Source organism: Camelus ferus, chromosome 1 (genome assembly GCF_009834535.1).
Source record: "Camelus ferus isolate YT-003-E chromosome 1, BCGSAC_Cfer_1.0, whole genome shotgun sequence".
NCBI classification, from domain to species: Eukaryota; Metazoa; Chordata; class Mammalia; order Artiodactyla; family Camelidae; genus Camelus; species Camelus ferus.
Window position 1 is genome coordinate 68,532,278 of NC_045696.1, and position 23,160 is coordinate 68,555,437.

The following is a 23,160-nucleotide window of genomic DNA, read 5'->3' on the forward strand; positions in this document are numbered from 1 at the left end:
CACCTCTGCACAGTCAACAAAGAAAGGGGAAAACGCCCTTTGAGCGGACCACAACCTGTCACAAAATCAATGTGATATAAAAACCTGGTGGGTCATAGAGACCTGGAATTTCTTCCCAAGTTGCTTTGACAGGCTTCATGAGAGCAAACAAAATATATTGCCTTGTGTGAATATCCATCCAAAGCCTGCGTAGACTTGTGCCTCTACTATGGCAAATGAGAAAGCATAAAAATGGTGTTAATAATACTGATCTGAGACTTGGTGGTTTACAACACTTGGAAATCCATCGCTTAGTAAAGTAGGTATTGAGATGATCCCATTTTATAACTAACTAAGGAGATGAAAGTGTCTCCTTTTGAGAAAGGTGGTTGAGAGGGTGGTTGTGCTAAAAGCTACCAATGTCTGACTATGACAGTTCTTCAAAATTGGGGCAATGTTTGTTACCTTAAAATTCTTTAACTCAAATCTTGATCAGAATATTAATCTGAGTTTTATGGTCTGCACTGTAAAGTCTCCTTGAGGGGGTCACTTTCTTTCTCTTGGCTCGTGATACTTCCTTTAAAACAAAGGAGATGAACCAGATTTTTCAGTATTCTCTTTCTTTTCTTCGTGCTGATTTAAGTATATGCCAGCATCAAGTCAAATCATCATCTGGATTTTTATCCACATGTTATTGGATATTCAAATAGAGTGAGTTTTCCTTTGTTTAAATATAGAATTAATGAATGCACAGAGTTTTAAAATATTCAGACAGTGCAGAAGAACAAAAATGAAACATAAAATCATCCTCCACTTTATTATCAACCCCTTTCTCCAGAGACAGCCACTGTCAGTATTCCCTCTCTTTAGTTTTGTTGGTAATTATTGTTATAACTTTACAAAACACACCTAGATCACTACTTTTTGATATATTAACTATAGACAGAGCTATTATATCCCGGATGTGAGGTCTAAGGGTCTAGTCACTGACATTACCACCTATTTTTTTCTTCCCCTTCCACTTCCTAATTTTTGTTAGCCTAAGTATTATTTTTGGATATTCTATCAATTGTATTCATGAATTTAAGTAATACAACTAATCTCTATACCACAATTTGGACAGCTATAAATTCCACTATAAAGAAAATGACAATGACATACCCATCCATCTCCAAATTTTTCTTTCCTCTGTAATTATTTTTATATTATCAAAATTTATTCTATCTACAGTCTCTTCTGTGATTATATAATAGATGAATTATTAAATAAAAGAAAATGAATGACCAGAATTATAATAGTATGGTTATGTAAATATTATTCAATATAGAACCAGGAAGAATGTTTTATGCCCTATAGAAGGAATTAGTCTATATATTTTATGCCATTAACGTATTTAAGGTTAAAGGAGAATCTTCCACATGTCCCACCTAATGGATCCTCTCTTACTTAATTTCTAGTCTCCCTTACTTCTCATTCTCTGCCATCACAGATTCTTGGGTCCCATTGCATCCTGTTTATTAAATTGCTGTTCTATTTTGATGGAGAACTACATCTCAAGAAGTATTTTTCAATCAAAGTATAAGGGCAGTGAACTTCTCGAGTTTTTGCACAACCAAAAGTGTCTTATGTGTCTTTGCTTTTAGGTTTGATTGATGGTTTGACTGGCTATAGAGTTCCGTGTTGAAATTCTCTTCCCTTTGAAATTTGAAGAGTTTTCATTTCTCCTAACATCTAAGAGGTGCTGATAGGAAGTCTGATATTACTTGAAGTCTTATTTCTTTGTAAGTGAACCCCTCCCCATACTCCTGACATCCAGATTTTCCCTTTGTTACTGGAATTACCAGCTTCCACCACGATGTCCTTTCCATGGTGATGTCATTTCCCACTAGTTCCTCTTGGCATTCAGCACCTCTGAGGGAGTCAAGTTGATGACAGCGAGAAGCAATATGGTGCACTGGATTGAACAAAGGATCTGGAGTCAGATGATCTGATTTCAAATTCTAAATTTTGCCACTCTTTCTATCTTTAACTGACTGTGAAACCTTGCAAAATACTGTATCTTCACTTAGGCTCATTTTTTTTTTCCCTACCAAGACACAATGATAAGAGTCTGAGTCCTGTTCTTTCCTGCCATGTCCTCTTATTCTGCAAGATTATTGTCATTGTGAACTACTGGGAGTAAAATTGTTTTGCAAACTGTAGAGCTGTGTATTAGGGTCGATATTATTGCAATGGAAATGAACAGGATGAAAAGAGTTTGGTGTTACAGAAATGCAGTTGGTTTTTTTCCTTTATCACATGTCACTTTGCCTGGTTGCATGGATATTACTGGGGGGTCATTACCCAGGTAAACCTGCAAGGCCAGCACACTACTTAGGAGACTTGGCCTGCTATCTACCAGGCAGTTGCGTAGGGCATTACTCTTTCTCAGCAACTCTTAAGGAAGGCATTGGATATGCTCAGGGGGCCTGAGTGATAAATGACCTGTCCATTTATCCTTCTTAGAATAACTCCTCATTGTCTGGAAAGTAGAAATGACACACATACTGACATACTTTGTGGCTCCAAAGTCCTTTTTACTAATAAATAGTGTAAGAGGAAATGATTTAAATTACTATTTGGGACATTGGCTTGAATACTTCCAGGAACTCTATTCTTTTTACCCAACACATTTTTAGAGTTAAAGTAAAATTTGGTTTTCTGAAGTATATTTCCAGGAAGTATCAAGCAATGATGTAAGCTGGAAGGGGAAAGAGTAAATTAGAATCAGAAAATATCAGATTTAAGAAGAATCTTCCCATAATAAGTAGCATCCTCATTTACAAATAAGGAAACTGACATCCTGGCCAAGGCAGAGACTTGCTCAAGGTCACATGAACTGGGTGGAAATAGATTCCAGGACTCCTAACTCCATTTCACAGTTATTTTACTCAAAGAGCTCTCTTAACAGTCTTTAACTTTCTACCAGGATGCTTTGAAATGGCAGAGAACTTGGTAACATATATAATCTTGAGGCTGTATTTAACGCAGGCCAGTAGATGGCAGTACCTTTGAGATCTTCCTGCTACAGACGAGGGAGTGTGTTAAAAGCTTTGGTCCAGGAACTTCTTACTGTAGTCATGGGTAGTAGGATTTTGACTCCACCTCAAAGATATGAGGAACTGAAGTTCAGAGAGGTAAACAAGTTTACACAACTCATAACATTTGCTTTCAATAAAGCACAGAGACTGAACTCAAATCTAATTTTAGTCACAGGACTAGTTCTCAAAGTAGAGTTGAAAAGAGAATCTAAGAACCCTAGTTTCCTCAATACTCCAGACAGTTTCAGGTTTCTCAACACACGTTGTGATAAACAAAGACCCAGGCACCACTTTTAAAATAGTCAGCTCTTGGCACAATTCAAAGGAGTTTTAATAGGCTCAAATTCACTGGATTGTGGATTTCAGATTTTTTGTTGTTATTGTTCTGGCATATGGATCCCTTTCATATGGCCTTTTTGGAATACTCACAGAGCTCAGGAGATTTTAAAAACTTTGAGAAAGAGATGAATTGCCTTTGTAAGCACACCCCTGCAACTGTGCCTTCAGCGCTGGGTACCACCCATGATGAGGTACCACTCATGGTAACAGAGAAGAGTGCCCAGGATGGAGACAGGGCTGAGTCTAAGACATGGGGCTAACTCTGGAAGGAAAAGAACATGTTCAGCTCAGGACCTTAGCTGAGAAAAAACTCATGCGGGAACTTGATAGGTGTGTTCCAATTCCTGAAGGACCATGATGTGGAGATTAAATTTGTCTTGTATTATGTGCCCACAAAGTGCTGCTCCACCGCATATGAAAATGATAGGAAGCCATATTTTTGGTGTACAATCCAAATAATTTACTAAGACCTGAGCTTTCTGAAGATATCATGGGCCACCTTTGGATATAAAGTGGGCTCTGTTCCGGAAGGCAGTGTGATCCCTCCTCACAGGCAGCTATGGAAAAGTTCTGAGGGGTCTTGGACTGGAGCCATCAGAAACTCCAATCCAGCACGGTTGCAATATTCCTTGGTTTAAGTCTTGTAAAGCTCTGCAGCTCAGTATCACACATAATCATGCCACGTCTTTCTGGCCTGCAGAGTTTCTGCTGAAAAATCAGCTGATAGCGTTATGGGAGTTCCATTGCAGGTTATTTGTTGCTTTTCCCTTGCTGCTCTTAGCAGTCTCTCTTTATCTTTAATTTTTATCATTTTAATTACCATGTGTCTTGTTGTGGTCCTCTTTGGGTTCATCTTGTATGGGACTCTGCACTTTCTGGACTTGGGTGACTGGTTAGGGAAGTTTTTAGCTATTATGTTTTCAAAAATATTCTCGGCCCCTTCCTCTCTCTCTTCTCCTTCTGGGACCCCAATAATGTGATATTAGTGTACTTTATGTTGTCCCAGAGGTCTCTTAAACTGTCCTCTTTTCTTTTCATTCTTTTTTTCTGTTCAGTGATAGTGATTTCCACTCCTCTGTCTTCCAGCTCACGGATCCATTTCTCTGTATCATTTAGTCTACGGGCCCAGGGATCCCAGAGCTTTCAGATTGCTAGTTGGGAGGGGCACCGATTCTTGACACAGTTTTGGTATGGCGTCTGGGGTGTCTCGAAGCTTGTGTTGGTCTGCTAATGGGACGGGCAGGGGCCCAGTTGGTCCCAGGGTAGGGTCTGTCTCGCTGTAAGCAGGCTGGGTCCACAGGCTGTGGGACCGTGGTTTTCTAACGTCTGGGGTCTGCCCACCATGGGCGAGCCTGGTCTAGGCTTGTGCAGACTTCCTGGAGGGCAGGGCCTATGCTTGCCCACTTTGGGCGGAGCTGGGTCTTGGCCCTCCGCTGAGCAGGGCCGTGTCTAGGGCTGTGTCTAGGGATGTGGCTATGGTCTCAGAAAGCCTGCCTGCTGATGCGCGGGGCTGCGCTGCGCAGTGTGTGGCTTGGCCTGAGGCGGCCCAGCGCTGGCGGCTGCAGGCTGGTGGGCGGGGCCAGGTCTTGGCGCCAACGAGCCGGAGGGAGGAGCCCACACAATGGCGCCCGTCTGCCCGCACCCGCTTCACGTGTGGAAGGAGCTCCCACATATGGCGTGCGAGCTAACGAGCTAGACGGAGGATTTCGCCCTGGCGCCCACCTGCTCCAGTGTCCACCTGTTAGAAGGAGCTCCGAAGGAAGACCGTGGCCAATGTCTACGTCCGCAGAGCGAGCTGCAGCTGCCCTCGCCGCCTCCCCGGGAGAGTGTCCGAGACCCGCAGGTAGGCCTGGCCCGGGCTCCGAGCGGGTGACTGCTTTTGCCCCGTCCCGACGCGCGGAAGGTTTTGTGTGCGCCCTTTCAGAGTGAAGTCTCTACTTCCCCCCATCCTGAGACTCCCGAAGCCCGGCTGGCCTTCCAAGCCATATTATCTGGGGGCATGTCTTCCCCGTGCCGGTACCAGACCCCCGGGCTGAGGGGCCTGACGTGGGGCTCAGTAGTCTCACTCCTGTGGGGCAACCTCTGCCGTATAAGTATTCTCTGCTTGTGGGTCGCCCACAGGGGGTTCAAGGCTTGATTATATCACAAGTCTGCTCCTACTTGTCTCGTTGTGGGTTTTTTTTTTTTTTTTTAACATTTTTTATTGAGTTATAGTCAATTTACAGTGTTGTGTCAAATTCCAGTGCAGAGCACAATTTTTTAGTTATACATGAACATACATATATTCATTGTCACATTTTTTTTCGCTGTGACCTACGGCCAGATACTGTATATATTTCCCTGGGCTATACAGTATAATCTTGTTTATCTATTGTGCATATGCCTATCAGCCTCTACAAATTTTGAACTCCCAGTCTCTCTCTTCCCATCCCCCTCCCCCTTGGCAACCACAAGTGTGATTTATTCTTTATATCTTTGGTTGTAGATATTTTCTGGTAGGTTCCAGTCTGTTTCATGGAGGGTGGTTCTGCAGACGGTTGTGGTTTTGGTGTGCTCGCGAGAGGAGGTGAGCTCAGGTCTCTCCATTGTCTTGACAGAACTCACACACTATCATAACTACACACACACACACACACACACACACACACACACGTGCGTGCGCACACATACATATGCTTTTTTCATCTTCCCAATACCAACAATAATTTAAATTTATTGAGCACTTACTGTGTACTGATCTATTTGTTCAGCTCTTCATACATCCTGTTCATTTCATCTTCCTCAGTGTCCTACTGGAAAGGTACTATTACTGTGTATTTCATAGATAATATATGACTATTATAGGTGAAATAACATGCTCATTGTGCCATAGTTAGTTAATGAGGGAGCCAGGATTTCAGTCCAGGTGTGCATGACGCAGATCCTAAACACTCTGCTAGTCTGCCTCTTCTTCATGAAGATGAATATTTTTCGAAGAGCCAGAAATAACCTGGTTCGCACCCTAAATTACTCAGTAAGAGTTGGAGGGGTGCTGAAGATACATGAAGCTAATATTATGATTTCTCTGTCACGGATAACTGACAGCTGTGCTCTGTTTTGCCCAAGGAAGTAAAATTCTCTGATTAACGAGAGAGGAGCAGAGATTCACAGCCCTACAGGAGAAAAGCTTCCCAGCGTCAGTGGTTCTCTGTCAGTTTTAGATGGAGAAGCTCCTTGATGTCAATCCAGTTTGTGGTGGTGTCCTTGATGTTCCTGCACAGGAGTGGAGGTCGAGGGGAGGGAGTGGGCAAAAGAGGGCAAAGTCAGCTTTTTCTGGAAAGAACTTGTTTGACTTGAGCCTTTGGAAGTTTAAATAATTAAAAGTGTATGTACGAGCACATGGGGATATTTGTTCATGCGGAAGACTTTCTGGCCATGACTTCTGAGCATCAGAGCTGTTTCAGCATCTCCTGGAGGAGGACCCAGATGGCCACACTTCAAATCTAATTAGACTAAAAGATGGAACCAGAAAACAGAGACGCTCTCCTGCAACTCCTCCAGACAATAAGAAAAACAATACATAGCAGGAAGGCCTCAGTGAGCCTGGCAGTGATGTTTCCTCCTTCAGGCAGAATTAACATCATTCCTATGGCCAAGGACCTATTTTTCTTTTTCAGAGACCATCAAGGGGTAAGCTTTGCTCACCCTCAATTTTAGCTCAGAACATCACCCCAAAGATCCCTCAGGATGTTCTTGGAGATTTGTTTCTCCAGAATAGCAAAGCTCAAGGCACGGAATCATTGATTAATCCATTCTGCTCAGTGTTGTATCAGAACAGGAAATAATACTTGACCTAACAGCCGGCCATCATTACCCCACCTCCTTCTAGAAAATAAGGATGTTTGGATCCAGCAAGGTGAAGTAACTAGCTCAAGAGAAGTGATGGAGGAACCAAGCTAGAAGCTAGACTTCCTGGTTGCCAGGACAGCATCCTTTTGAGAGAACAGCCAAGGGAAGAAGGCTTGTGCATTGACTGGAGGGTAAGAGAGGAACCCACGAGGGCAACAACAGATACAATTTTTCTCCTTTATAACTTAACTGTGAGCTTACCCTAATCACAGAAATTGCCATCTCTATGGAAGAACTTTCTATACACTTTTTTTTTTTTTTTCTGGGAGTAGGAGTCCCTTTCTTGTCTTTGTGCAGGAATATGGCAGTTGGAAAGTATTTGTTCTTACATGCTTGAACTCTTCACCTTCTTGTTCTCAACATGTCTCCTCATGCTTTGCAGTCCTTGCTTCTTTTCTAAACTCCTAAATTTGGTGTAAAAGTATTTGCTTTAAGTTTTCCAAGAGCCAAACAGAAGAATATTAATAGGACAAACCTGCTTTTGTGACATTTTCAATTTATCCGAAATTTAGATAATATTGCTCAGTTGGCTAATTGCAGTAATAGGTAGACCGTAATATGCATAATGGCTCAAACGCGATAGAAAAATTATTTCTTATTCAAGATACAGTACCAGTAGGTAAAAACTTTAGCAGATGGCTTCTTCTGTGTGGTCACTCTTAGATTCAAGCTGGTGGAAGACCTGCCATCTTTAACGCAGGGCTCCCACGGCTGTCCTGAGCATCAACTCTGTTCCTGTTGGATGTGGAAAAGAGCATGGAGAACTTCATGGAAAGGTTCTATGGGCCAGCCGTGGAACAGGCACACATCATCTGCCTTAATATCTCTCTTAATAACTCATCAAAATGGCACACTAAATTGCAGGCTTAAGTTGGGGTAGATAACAGGGGATTGGGAAATACAGTTCGTGGTTCGGCTGTCAAATTCCAGTGTTAATCCTATGATAAGGAAGGGGGTGGGTCATGAATTTGAGTGTACAGCCAGCCATCTTTGCCAAATGGATGTTTTGTCAGTATCTTTGGACATGAGTCAAAGTAAAATCGAGTGTTTTTAACTGACACGTGACTTTACTTAAACAAGATTTCCTTGAATAATCCTAATTCATTCTGTTCTTATAAGCAAAAAGTTACCATTCTGCACTTCAGTCAACTTTTATTTAGCCTCTTTCTCTAGAATAATTGTATCAGTTTTACTTACTACCCACTTTATGTGTTAAGCATTATACCAGATGTTGGGAATGTATTAATAAACAAGACAGACAAATTTCCTGCTTGCATGAAACTAAGATTCTAATGGAGAACAGGTGAGGAATAGAAAATAAATAGATTAAAAATGTATTAAATAATGACAAGTACTAAAAGTAAGGTAAAACAGAGTGGTGAGAGAAAGAATGGCTGGCCCTATTTAGACGGGGGGTTAAGCAGGTCCTCTTTGAGAAGGTGGCATTTAAACTGAAACCAAAATGACAAGAAGCCAGCCATTTTGAGATCTTAGGTAAGAACTTTTCAGGCTCTGGGAATGGCCAGTGCAAAGGCCCTGAGGTGGTAGTGTGCATGACTATGAGACAGAGATGAGGCAATTATGGATGACAAGTCTGATAGGAGCTGAAGTCAGAATTGTTGGCATGAAACTAGTTCAGATAGCATCTTGGAGACTGTGCTGAGGTTTACTTTTACTCCAAGTATAACAGGAAGCAATTGGAGGGTTTGAAGCAGAAGAGTGACTCTTGCTTTCTTTCTTTCTTTCTTTTTTTTTTTTTTAAGTACACTTTGGCTGTTATGACCAGAATGGATTGAAGCCTGGCAGGAGAGACAAGGGTGGCACTAAGGAGGTCTTTGTCATGGTCCAAGTTAGGATGATAGTAATCCTGGAATATGGAGAAAGTAGCAGAGATGAAGGAAGGCTGAAACTGGTGAGTGTTTTGAAAGTTGTGTGGCATAGACTTGCTGAAGGATTTGTTCTGGAGGAAATGAGAAGGTGAATTCCAACTGCCTCTTACATTTGATACATTCAGTTACTGTCACTCTTTTACTCAATCCTAGGTAAGTCTCAGATGAGAGCTTCTTAGGATCTAGGCAGGGGGTCAGGAGAACTGGTTCCTATTTTCTTATTTGCTATTTTATTTGCCTGGATAAACTTCCTGCTCTTTAATTTTTGTAAGAAAATGAAAATAGCTTCCACCTTTTACCTAAGAAAACTGGTGAAGGGTGGTAAATGTGAAAAATATTTCTTGTGATGAAATTCTAGTAAGAGTACAAGATGCTCTTCTGGTTGAGCAGTATGTCTTGAGCATTTGAATTTAATCAGACTGTATTTCTTTGCCCTTTTATAACAATGATGACTAACTGGTTCCCATATAAGTGAGTTATATTTTAGACAAAGGAAGAAAAATAAAATAATTCTTGGTTTGGGGCACTTAATATCACTTAATTGAGTCATAGCTGCATAGACTACAACTGAATGAGAGTGTTTTACATCAAAAGGGTGTTTCCTTCCCTTTGCTTTCATGTACCTTTTTACTAAAGCATGAGAGTGCTCGCCGAAAATTTAAACAAAGATGTGCAGACAAATACGATGGAGACTGTTTAAATGTTTTAAAATACCCTGTTCAACCCAAATAAGGCAAAAAAAGAAAAGGCCAAAAACATGTGACAAATGAAAAGCAAACGATTAAAGCACACTGCTCACACCTCACCAATAAAGACACACAGACTGGCAAACAGGCACATGGAAAGACGTGCCACATCCTGTGTGATTAAGAAGACGCAAATCATTTTGTTAAGAGAGTGTCTTCTGTTACCTTCTGATTTAACTCATGCTGCAGACAAGAAGCTCAAAAATGCCTGTGAGGATATCAGCTGTCATTTTCTACAAGTAAGCAGACGTTCCTAGGCCCCTGAGATCATGAAATTAAAGTTTCAGGTACACTAGAAAGCAAAGTAGAATTACAGTTCACTCTTTTGTATGTAAGAGTTTTGAGTCTACAGAATCATTTACTCAAGATTGCAGACAAACTTTAGTGATTTTGTGCAAACTCTTTATTAAATAATTCAGAGTTGTAACTTTATTCTTAGAAAGTAACTTCTTCCTTTTGAGCGGGAAAAAACCCATAGAAAACAAAAGTTCTGTTTGTAGTTGAAAAACCTTATCATCTATGGTCTCCATTCCCAAATTTATATATGATCGATCATTCAATAGTGGTGCTCTCACACTTTTCGTTAAGGCTACTCTGAATTTTGCCACCTTGTGAATCTTGAACATATACTTCTGAAGCTGGTATTTAAGACCTATGTCTCTGATAATGACCATTCAGTATTAGAGCAAGATGCATGGCTGATTATACCGTTGAGAGTGAAAATTCTTTTGATTGTTTGTTAAAAGAAGATAATTTCTAAGTCTTTTTGGTGTCATAACTGTTTCTATAAATGAAGAAAATCTATAGTACAACCACTATTTGTAATTATTTCTCCACATCTGAAATTCCTTCTTCTATACCTTTAATGATTTAAAATAACCATTACACTCTATAGCAGATAATTCTGTTATCTCAAATTCTTAGGAACCTTTAATCTGCTGTTTCTTATGTATTCTCTCTCTCCCTCTGTCTCAGTGATTAATTTTCTGTTTTTGTAACTTTAGGTTTTAAGATCAATGTCTGCAGGGCTTTATCTGTAGAAATATTGTGAACCCTAGATTAGAGTTTACATTTTCTCTGTGAGGTGTCACTAACCCTGCACAACTTTTGTTTTTAAATAAACTTTGAAGTTTAGAATAGTTTAGAGTTACAGAAAAGTAGTTATCATAGGACAGATTCCCATATACCCTGTATCCAGTTTCTCCTATTATTAACATCTTCTACTAGGATGATGCATTTGTTATAGCTAATGAAGCAGTGTTATTACATTATTAGTAACTAAAGTCTATACTTCATTCAAATTTTCTTAGTTTTTTACCTACTGTTCCTCTTTCTGTCCCAGGATCCCGTGCAGAATACCATGTTATATTTCTTTATTATCTCTCCTTGGTCTCCTCTAGACTGTGACAGTTTCTTAGACTTTCCTTATTTTTGATGACTTTGACCCCGTGCCTCCCATGCACGTAAAAACTGTCCTTAAAATATGTGTGTGTGTGTGTGTATTCCAAATGTCAAGAAGAAACTGGCAAAACCACAGTTATGGTGGGAGATTTTAACATCCCTCCCTCAAATTGATAGACTAAGTAGGCAGAAATTTAGTAAGGATACAGAACATTTGAATAACATGATTATCAACCTTGATCTAAAGCAGATATGTAGATAGAGCCCTGCATCTCCAAATTAGAGAAAATCCACTTTTTCAAGCACACATTAAATATTTATGAAGGTTGACCACATACTCCTCTACAAACATAAAAATCAGTTTTCAGTGGATATAAAAATCAGACCACAGTGCATATGCCTGGTTATTTTCCAAAGATAATTAAGAAGTCACATGTATTTAAAATTTAAAAAAAAACACATAAATAATTCACTGGATCAGATACAACCCTAAAATAGACAATTAAACACCAAATTAGTAACACTAAAAACACTAAATTAGAAAATACTTAGAATTGACTGAATAAAATGTGTCAAGATGTTGGATATGCAGCTAAAACAGAATTTAGAAGGGAAATTTATGCCTTAAAATTTATATCACAAAAGAGCAAAGTCCTACATTCAAAGCACTGATTTATTTCTTAAGAAGTTAGAAAGGGAAGAAAATAAAATCAGAGCGGTGGGGGAAGACATTCTGGCCAGCATGGTAAATGGAAGGAAGTATGAAGGACACGGTGTTTGGGGCTCTCTGCAGCACAGGTCCACACAAGCAGTGCACGCAGAGATTAGATGGAACACAGAAAGGTACGTTTAGGACATTTCTTCCATACAAAAAAGGTTAAAAGAATAGTATAATGTCATGTATATACCCTTCAATAAGATTCAACAATGTTAACATTTTGTCATATGTTCTCTCTCTGTGTATATATACTTTTTTCTGTACCATTTCAGAGTAAGTGAAGCCCCTTTACCTATAAATAGCTCAGCATTTGTCTTCTAGGAATAAAAACAATCTGTCACTTAACCACAGTACCATTGTCACTTGCAAGAAAACTAATAATAATTCCATAATATCATCTAATATAAAGTCCATATTCAAATGTTCCTAATTGCCCTAAAAATGTCTTTTATCTATTTTTCTTTTATTTTTTTCCCCAGCCAGACCTGAGACTAGGTTTACACCTTGAATTTAGTTGTTATGTTAATCAGGGTTCTCCAGAGAAACAAAACAAATAGAAGATATATAAATATGTCTATATCTATGTCTCTATATAGTTTTATTATAAGGAATTGGTTCACGTGATTATGAAGACTGATAATTCCTAAGATCTGCAGATGGCAAGAGTCACAGGAGAACTGATAGTGTAGTTTTTAGTCCAAGGCCAACAGGCTTGAGATACAGGAAGAGCTGATGTTTTAGTTCAAATATGAAGGCAAGAAAAATCTGATGTCTCAGTGTGAAGGCAGTTCGGCAGAAGGAGTTCCTTCTTACTTAGCCTTTTTGTTCTATTCAAGCCTTCAACTGATTGGATCAGGCCCACCCACATTGAGAAGAGAAACCTGCTTCACTCAGTCTACTAATTTAATGGTGAATCTCTTCCAGATACACCCAGAATCATGTTTGACTAAATCTGGACACCCTATGGCCCAGTCAAGTTGACATATAAAATGAACCATTGCAGTTGTTATATTGTGTATCTTCAATTTCTTTTAGTCTAGACTCTAAAGTAGGTCTCCTACATTTTTTAAAATGTGATTGACTCTTTCAAGAGTTCAGATAGTTGCCCTAAAGAACATCCTACATTCAGAATTTTTCTGATTATTTCTTCATGGTATCATTTAATTTGTTCTTCTGTCCCTCATGTTTTCTATAAACTGGAAGTTTGGTTTAGAGGGGCTTGATTATGTTCAGATTTAACCCACTGGGTCAGGAATACGTCATAGGTCATTTTTGAATTTTGCACTGCAGTACTTAGAGAGGCACCTAATGCTCAGCTATCTCATTATCAGTGATACTAAGTTTCATCGCTTGGAGAAATGTGTTGACCATCAGATCCTTTTATTGCAATGATATATTTTTCTATTTGAATTAGTAGTTTGTGTGGTGATATTTTGGTACTGTGGTAAATATCCTGTTCCCTATAACTTTTCACCTAATTGTTACCTTCCTTTGTGATGATCTTTGCCTGAGTCAGTTATTAGATTGGAGCTTACAAAAGGATGATTTTCTATTTCTATCATATCTTCTATTTTATTAGTTTGGGGACTTTAGATGTAATTCAAGGACTTTGAGTTCTTTATGTATGCAAAGTGGAGTCAATTGAGATTTTATACAAAGAAATTTGGAGAACAGGGAGAGACTACAGGGCTTTTGTGGGATTTGTACCAAGATTCAAGAGTTCCAATATTATTTACTTGTCTCTGAGGCTCCCTATGGAGACCGCCACTTTAGTCTATACACTCATCCTAATCAGACGAGACCTTCTTTGGAGACAATGAGAGCCCTAGCACCCTGGCTTTAAGGCTTTCCCAGGGGTAAAATTATGGACCTAAGCAGCTTTTCACTCAATTGTGACCCTTAACTTTATAAGCAACTATCAAGTCTTTGCTTATGGGAAAAAAACAAATACATATATATATATATGTTTATTTCTATTGCCTTAACATGTCTTAAACATCCCTAAAAATACTAATTTTTTTTCCCTGACTGATAGATTTAATTCCTAGGAATTTCTCTTAGGGAGAAAATATGAAGGAGATGTACAAGAGCATGTCTACAACATATCAGTGTGGTTTATTTTTAAAAAATCATACAAACAATCTTAATGGCAAGCAAAAAATGTTGGCTAAATTAATGTTTGTGCAGCTATATAATGGATATTGTAAAGCTATTGAAAATGATATGGTAGAAGTGTATTTAATTACAATAACAGTTTTCGCTGTCTAAATTAGTAGATGCAAATAAGTTCAAGAACACAGATCAGTTCCCTTCCAGACACTTCCAGGTTCTAACACATAGGTACATTATTAAAGTTTCCAGATTTCGCTTCCTGTCTAGAGTGGAGTTTCGGTTCAGCTGGAATATAAATGGAATTATTGTAAAGGGGCTTGTTTAGTTCTCTTACCGAACAGCATCTGCATCCTAATTCTTTCTCAGCCAAAATGCCTGATAGATACAAACCTATGCTTTCTGCTCAGTCCTGAGCCTGCTGTTCTCTTTTTTCAAGCTCCTTCCAAATTAACTTCACTTATAAGGAATAATAAGCAATGTAGAACACTGTCAGATTCACAGTGGGAGGCAGAGGAGACTGACATTTCACAGTACACAAGAATTAACCTTTCAACTGCCCCTGAGACCAACCTCTTCTTCTATACCTGCATACATACCTTTGCTTTGCACCTGTCATGCAGCCTCTGGGTTGCTGAATCCTGCCTCCATGGAACGATTATTCTCTGAGGTCTCTTAATCTCTTCTCTTCTTAGGCAGAGCAATTCTCTACTTGCACATCCTTTCCCAGTCTTTAATATCACCTTTAATATGTCTAGGGCCAGTACACTGAGGATGAAGGTTTTTGTCTACCCTTAGCAAACAAAAGATCCTCTAGTTAACTCCTGGATCCACGCTTCTTATGTAAAGAGAGATTATAAATAACAAATATTTTTCTCCAGTCAGCCATGTATTTAATCTATGTTCCATTATTAATATGTGCTTCTTATGTAAGAAATGTAGAACAGAAAGAGGAAAAAAGGTAGCCCCTTTCAATGTTTAGTTTGCAGCAGGTACTGGTGAATTTCCAGGCTTTGAGGTAGGCATGAGGTGGAACAAGGTCGGTCCTGACAGCGGCAGATCCAGGACACTTACTGGGTGGTGAGACCAGCGACATGGGACAGAAGGGCTCTGTTACTGGAACTGGATTAGGAGGTGGGGGATTAAAGTTCTTGGGTAGAGTTCTTTTGTTGCAAGCAACAGAAAAAGAAATTGAAATTTAAGCAAAACTGAGAATGCATTGACTCCTCTAACAGATATAGCAAATACGACTTAATCCGTCTCACTGACGTCATAAAAATTGGTTTCTATTCTGTTTCTCTGTTTGCCTTCCTTCTTTCAACTCCATTCTCAGGCAGACTCTTCCTGAAAAGTATCAGTATGACGTCAGATAATAATCAAATGATAAAGAAGTGTCTTTTCCCCCTCAGCATTACAGGCAACATTTCCAAGATTCCCTCTGAATGAGGTGGCTTAGGCATGTGCCCACCCACGTGCAGGGGATGCACAGGGATGGGCTTATGCTGGGTCATTTGTTTCACCAGGAAATACAGGGACTGGAGGTAGGGAAGTGTTGGATTCCTGAAGGCTTGGAAACGAGGACCGGGGAAGTACAGTAGCAAATACTCCCTGCTGGAGTCTAAGGTGTGAAATAGACCTGAGTCATGTGTAACTGGGAAACAGCAAGAGTTTTGACTGGATGTCCAGTCTGGACAGGAGCTCCTCTCTGGGGCAAGGCTGGCTTGTTTAAGGATTTATTTCTCTTCACTGAGTTGTCTAGTGGGTATCAAGTAGCCCAAATTTTTAGGAAAGGAACATATGATGCAGACTGGTTCTGACAATGACAAAACAGAAGCGCCTCAAAACCGGAGGCAATACTACATGCCTCCACCCTGCATAAAACGTACAAGAGAGTATTAATGAAGTAATAGTGAATTTTATTCTGGAGTGGAACTCTTTTATATAAAAGTTTTGATTCCTAAACCGCCCCAAAAGAATTATCATCAGAGCTATAAACCTTTCAGGCTCCAGTAATATTAAGAGCCCTCGTGAAGATTGGCTTCCTAAAAGCTATTGCTCTTCCATACCAACCTGTGTCTTAAATCTTTTAATTGGGTGAAATTTTGATACAGGCAAGTGGGCAAGTGATGTTGATAGAATGTATTTTCCAGATGTGTTTTAATTGAAAGTTAGTTTTCAAGGTATTTGCTCAGTTCATAATTTTTCTAGAAACTTCTGTGCTGTTTGAATTCTGTTTGCAAACCCCCTTGTTCATGAGGTATGACCATTTTATAAGGAAAGGAGGCATGGTAAGGGAAATTGTCCCTTAAAATCTGATAGCCTGAGTTCAAACACCAACTCTGCTGCATATAATTTTGGGGATTTTGAGATGGTTTACATCTCTGAGTTTCAGTTTTGTCTTCTATGAAATGGAAATAATAATAACATATAGGGTAGGTGTGAGGATAAAGTGAGAAAATTTAGGTATCATGCTTAAAACAGTTTCTTGCATGTAGAAGATGCTCAGAAAATGTTATTTCTCATCCTCATCTCCTAAAATTCTACAAAGCAGGGATCATTTTCCATTATTGTAAGAGAACTTTATAGCTCTGTATACCAATGCAGAGAGGATAGCTAATGAAAATATCTGAGAAACATTTTCTTTTAATTGACTTTGTTTTTGCTTTTAAATAATACCTAGACAATTCAAAGGTAGCACTGGTGTCAATCTGTAGGTGACTTGAATCTATCTTCCAAGTAGGAAAATAACCATTGGCTAAAGGACAGTGAGGTGGACTGGGGGAAGTTAAAGTGCCACCTCCTGTGAGAAGCCTCCCTTGATCCCCTAAACCTAATGGATGGCTGAGTCCTCCCACATACTCCCTAGCACGGTACTTCTAGAATAGAGGCTGGCAAACTACAGCCCATGGGCCGAATCCAGCCCACCACCTGTTTGTGTATGACTGTTTGTGTTTGTAAGAATGATTTTTTTTTTTACATTTTTAAATGATTTAAAACATATGAAGAATAAGATTTTGTGACACATGAAAATCATAAGTGATTAAAATTTCTGTGTCCATACATCATGTTTTATCTGAACACAGCCATGCTCACTCATTTGTGGGTTGTCTGTGACTGCTTCTGCATTACAGTGGCAGAACTGAGTAGTTGTGAAAAAGACCACATGGCTAGTAAAGTTGAAAACAATACTTGCTCTCTGGCCTTTTACAAAAACTTTTGCCGACTTACTCTAGAACACTTATATGAAATCATGTCATAATGCACTTATTTCCTCCTAACAGGCTATGTCATTCTTAAAGGATCAGGACTGGCTCTCTTTCATCTCTGTATCATTAGCACCTAGAACAGTGCCTGGCAAATATTAGGCATCCATAAATTAGTGTTCACCCTCCTTTTCAGGTACTTTAAGTAAGGAGTCCCCCTACTGTAATCTACATTAGGTCTATCCCAGGGTCCCTAGCCCCCGGCCACTCCCTGCAGCCCTTGGGCACTTAAAGGTCTGACAAGTCTGGGTATGGTCCAAGCCTGGTGAATATTTCAGGTACTGAAATTAAAAAAGAAGGGACCATTGGAAAGTTACCGTTCTTTGCATCCTGTTGCTTGAGGTCATGTGCTGTAAGGGAAGGAGCGCTGGGTTTTGAGACTTGACCTAATAGAGGCGAATCCTGGACAAATGACTTTCAAGCTGTAGACTTGGGAATAGACCACTTCTTTGAGTGTTACTTTCTTCATGTACGGTGTAGAGGTCATTCTTGCCCCACAACCTTCACTGGGTCTTTGTTATCTTGGAAAAATACATACACTGGTGAGGACAGGGCCCATGCATGTCTGCCTGGTTCTTGTTGTGGGTCCTGGATCAGCACAAAGCCTGGCACACCAGAAACAAGAGGTTCTCAGCTGAGGTCAGAAAGTAGGATCACCTGGGGAGCTTCAACCTCCCACCATCACTGAGCACCGCCCAGACCAATTAGAGGAGGGTCTCTGGCAATGGGTCTGGACATTGACCTTTTATTTTAGTGTTTTTTTTAGCCTCCCCAGGAGATTGTGATATTCAGCTAGGATTGAGAGCCACTGTTGTAGAGTGATAAATATTTACTGACTGAAGGAATGAAGTTGTTCCCACAGGCATTTTTCTCCCTTGTGCTTTCAGACACTGAGTGAAGAAGTCAGGATTTTCTAAATCAAGGGCAGAAAATGTGCTGTCCACGCCCACCTTGCCCCCTTCCTCAAATCAGTCATTCTCTCCAGTTCACAGAGAAGGTCTGCTTGCTACCGTCTTCACCCTTCACTGACTGTGAGGCTGGTGATTCTCTTGTTATTTGTCTGCCTCCTCGTGGCCCCTGCCTTCCTTGTTTTCCACTTTCTATTCTTGTCGGTGGTTCCTCATCAGTTTTCCTCTCCTCCCCCTAATCTTCTCAGCCTTTTTTCTTCCTACCGTTGCTAAGTTCATGGGGAGCAGTTGCTTATTGCCAATAACACCATGTACTTCCAACTATTCCCATTTTTTATTTTCTGCTAAATTAGTTTTGCCTTGTGCTTCACATTGGAAAATACATCCCCAGGCTCTCCTTCACTGCTAAATTGCTGTCTCTGGGAATAAGATTTTCTCAGAAGCTTTGAGCCGGCTGACAAATCAGGAAATCCATCCCCCCGTTTACAGAAGAAGAAACCGAGGCCCAGCAAGAGGGAAAAGCTACTCGGGGTCACAGAGTGAGCCCACAGCAGGCAGGGGCTGGATCACAGATTTCTTCACGCTCCCTTCAGGCGACCACATGACCTTGCTGGCTAGACCTGGGGCTTTTTGAACAATTCATTGCTTCTCTTTCACAGAGGGTTGCACCTTTCCAAATCTGCACCTTGCCAGAGTCTATTAATTTTATCACTCAAAGGAGAAGGGAGCACTGGGGGTGGCAGTCATACATAGGTGTGGTGAGAGTCTGGCTGACCACCTGGGCTCAGTGACACTTCAGTGGACCCAGCCTGGCACGTCTCAGCCTCCCGATGTACACTCCAGGACAACCAGGTGATGACAGATGTCCTAGAGGGGTGGTGGGGCAGTGGGAGAGTTCTTCCCCATAACTACCTCCAGCAGCCCCCTAAAAATGACATGGTCATGAAAAGCTGTCCACTTTCTTGCCTGCACTTCTGTGCTGTCCAATATGGTAGCCACTAGCTACAGTCAAAATTAATTCTAATGAAATAAAATTAAAATTTTGTTTCCTTGGTTGCCCTAGCCACATTCCAAGTGCTCAGTGGCCAAATGTGGCTAGGGGCTACTGTCGTGGACAGCATAGATACAGAACATTTCTAACATCGCTTAAGATTCTATTACACAGTGCAGCTCCAGACACCTGGGTAGGACACCTTGATCTACGAAAGGGACATTCCAGCGGAGAAAGATCAAAAATGGGCCAGGCCATGCCAGTGCCCCCTGGGTTTTGAAAGGGGATTCTGAGGCTACCAGCTGCAGCCATTTAGGACTCTTCCCCTTCCTCCCATCCCCGTGAATATCTTATCTTCCCTGCTAGACTGTGAGCTCCTTGGAAGCAAGTGTCTGCGTCTGATTAACATTATGTTCCCCCAGAATTGACCTGACACGTGATAGGCCTCTGTGAATGTGTGACCAAACTTTCTTTTGTGCATTCAGTATTATTAAGAAAATAGCTTTTTCAATACATTGGTAAAAATCTGTCTTTTTGGTAAAGAGGAGTGAAAGTTAAAACTGGCTGCTGTCTAGGTGAGAATCCATGTTAAGTTCCCCTCTTCCTGGGGAGGAGGCTCTGACTCTAGGGAGGTGGGTGATGGTCAGTAGGGTAGGAAGAGTAAGGCGCTGAGCCTAGTGCCCCAGCACACATATCATAGCACTACCTCGGCTTGGGGATTAGCTCTGCCTCTTGCACAGAGTTCTGGGATTGAGCTTGCACTGACAATTCCAGGCCACAGGGCAGTGTGCTGTGGTGGACTGGGAGGCCAGGAGCTTAGTTTTAAATCCTGGCTCCCATACCAATTAGCTATTGTGACTCAGTGTATTCATGACAGTCTAGGCAGGTGATAACCACCTGTGTCCTCCCCAACACATAGGGCTGAAACGGGGATCAGAGCCTCTGTAGCCTGAACAATGTATGTCAATGTGGGGATGATGGTCCATGTGGTACCGTAAGCACATTTTATTAGTTTACCAGGACACACTTGCTAGAAACCCTTTCCGGAAATGCCATTTTTAGCATGTGCCAACTGATATTTGTGCTAGCCAACCAGGTGCCTGGTTCAGCCTCAGATCTATTGAAATTACGCAACAGCTACAAAACTCTCAGACAAGTCAACAACAACAACAAAGCTTCAGGAAGAGGGTTTTATTTTATTTATTTATTTTTTTTCAATGCTTCTCCTTTAGGCTGCCCCTGAGAGATCATTTCTGTTTTCCTCAGTTACCATCACAAAAGCTATGTGAAGGTAGACAGGGAGGAGTCAGAGAGAAAGAGGAGGAAAAACAAATCAACTCACATTAAGAGTACTTATGTGGCAGGCATTTAATATGCATTATCTTGCTTAATCCTAATGACTTTTATACCCATTTTATAGATGAAGAAATCAAGGTTCAGAGAGCTTTAATTTCTGCCCATGGTGACATAGCTAGTGAGTGACACACACCACACAAAACCAGGTCTATCTGACCTAAAGGCCCAGCAAGTGCCACTGTCCACATTGCCTCCCAGCCAATCAGAAAGTGATGGAGCAGGGCAGGATGGGATCCATGTGTTCACCTGCAACCGACTGTAGGCTTTCTCTACTGCTCTGAGGAGGGCTGAGCACTGCCTTACACTCCATAACTCATCTGAAAGGCCTAGCCTGAAGTTATGACTCAAATTCGTTCTCTACCAGGCATGCCATAATTTGTGTGTTTATGATGAGGAAGAAGATTCCTTGTTCCCTTCAGAAGAATCTAGGTAATTTAGGAAGGCTTTCTGATCTGAGATAATCTTATTGCAATATCTTGATCCTATCTTGGATTACAAAAATTTTGCCGATAATTCCATAAAGTTATGGCGACAAAGGAATGTTAATATGCCCGAGGAGTATGCTAACCTTTCCATTATCTCGTTAACCTCCTACGCCCTCTATCTGGTTCCATTTCCTTGGTACAGTATTTGGAGACAGCACACAGACCCGGCACTGTTTTTCTTTCCTTTTCAGGTTATAATCCCTTCCAAGTGTGCTTCACAGTCTAAGAATTTCATTAAATCAGTCATTTTCTCTCAGCCAGCAGTTTCTCAAGGAGCATATAGGCTATTGCTGTACCCTCATTGAACCCTACATCCAGGACATCAGTGGGCTTCCATGTGCCCTATTGTAGCTTGAAGTCCTGGCTTTTAAAGCTGAGTGGTGGGGCAGAATAAGGGCAAGGATGGACTTGTCACTCAGTGGTCTTGGGCAGTTCACCTTACCTTAAAGATTTTAACCCTCATCCATTATATGGGAATAATAATCTCAGCTTTGCCCACTTCACAGGGTGGTAAGATGCTGGATTAAGGGACACTAACTGTTATGGGTTTAATTGTGCCATGTCCCTCCCAAGTTCATATGTTGAGGTCCCAACCCCCCAGTAGCTCAGAGCACTACGTTATTTAGATACAGGGTTGTTGCAGATGTTGTTAGTTAAGATGTGGTCCTACTGGAGTGGGGTGAGCCCCTAATCCAGTGTGCCTACCTAGTGTCCTTATGAAAAGGGGAAATTTGGACACAGAAATGCACACAGGAAGAATTTCATGTAAGCATGAAGTCAAGATCACAGTGATGTGCCTACAGGCCAAAGAATACGAAAGAATACCAGCAAACCACCGGAAGCCAGGGGAAAGGCCCGGAGCAGTCTCATCCTCACAGCCCTCAGGAGGAGCCAACTTGTCAACACTTGACCTTGGACTTCGAGTCTCCAGAACTGAGACAATAAATTTCTGTTGTTTAAGCCATCTGGGATGTGGCACTTTGTTATGGCAGCCCCAGTGAGCTAAAATACTGCTGATTTTTTAGTCTTGGTGACTGAGCAGTAAGAACCAGGTGAAATAATGGGAGGTCTAATACCCTCATCAAATACTGGCCTAGAGACCTAGGCCAAGTCACTTAACCTCTCTGGATCTCAGTCTCCTCTGTGAAATGGGAATTTCATAGTGTTTGTATTGCATTTTTTTTTTTTTCAGGTATTAGGTGGGATATTTAGGTGGGTGAGTCCTATACAAGTTATTGTTTTGGGAGGGTCCACTTCTGATTTGGTGATGGCAGGAGGGAAGGGATGCCTAGATAAAGATACACATTCTGCATTTGCAGAAAACCACATAAAATGACCTAGATAAAATGTCTTCATCAGCCAGAGAGGTAACTATGATTCATTCTTCCTCATGTGATTTAGCACGAGGAGGCCAGGAGCACACCGTGCGGCCTGCTTGGCCAGCCTGTCCAGAGCTTCCAGTTTGCTTCTGCCCTGTGTTGGTTCCCACCTGCCTCTCTCACACCAAAGGCAAAACCCAAGACACTCCTTCCTGGCTCCTGACTCATTCCCTCTGCACCACAGACATGGGTCTCAGACTCTTTGAAATAAACTGACACTGAGTTTATTTAGCTTGTCTCTGTCTTTGAAAAAGCTGCTGAGCTCTGAACTGCCTTCTCAATCTCAAGCTTCTCTGTTATAGTTGACAGTCCCTGCTTCTTCCAGAGGTGGTCAGTCATTTCAGAGAAGCCTTTAAAACCCGGTGGACATCTCCTGTGCCCACGTGTGTGTGTGTGTGTGTGTCTTTAGGTGTCACGTGTCCATCTCCCATAGCAGAGGGTCAGCTTTGTCATGTCAGGACCCCATGTCCTTCCTGTTCAAGTTAGTGCCTGGCATGTAGTGGGAACCGAATGCATAATTATTTGAATGAATGAATGTTGCATGAGAAAGGCAGTATCGTCTCATGTTAAGAACTGAAGACTGATTCCAGAAAACTGTGGTTTAACTTTAGTATCCAGCAGTAATGTTT

At 41.0% G+C, this 23,160-nt stretch overlaps 1 protein-coding gene across 1 annotated transcript; it reads left to right on the forward strand.

Annotated features, from left to right (window-relative positions):
• The first annotated feature begins 4,799 nt into the window (after positions 1 to 4,799).
• On the forward strand, positions 4,800 to 22,694 carry LOC116664235. Its single transcript, XM_032481936.1, has 3 exons — positions 4,800 to 5,241; positions 9,050 to 9,198; positions 22,554 to 22,694. The coding sequence occupies exons 1-3, from the start codon at positions 4,866 to 4,868 to the stop codon at positions 22,692 to 22,694; spliced, it is 666 nt and encodes a 221-aa protein (XP_032337827.1). The 5' UTR covers positions 4,800 to 4,865.
• Positions 22,695 to 23,160: the final 466 nt, after the last annotated feature.

What these genes read in the sequence shown, in the direction of transcription:
- LOC116664235 (XM_032481936.1), top strand. Translation starts at nt 4,866, where the DNA reads ATGTGGCTATGGTCTCAGAAAGCCTGCCTGCTGATGCGCGGGGCTGCG. An exon ending in AGAGTGTCCGAGACCCGCAG is followed by an intron (nt 5,242 to 9,049) that starts GTAGGCCTGGCC and finishes TTTTTTTTTAAG; the next exon opens with TACACTTTGGCTGTTATGAC. An exon ending in ATGAAGGAAGGCTGAAACTG is followed by an intron (nt 9,199 to 22,553) that starts GTGAGTGTTTTG and finishes CATGTGATTTAG; the next exon opens with CACGAGGAGGCCAGGAGCAC.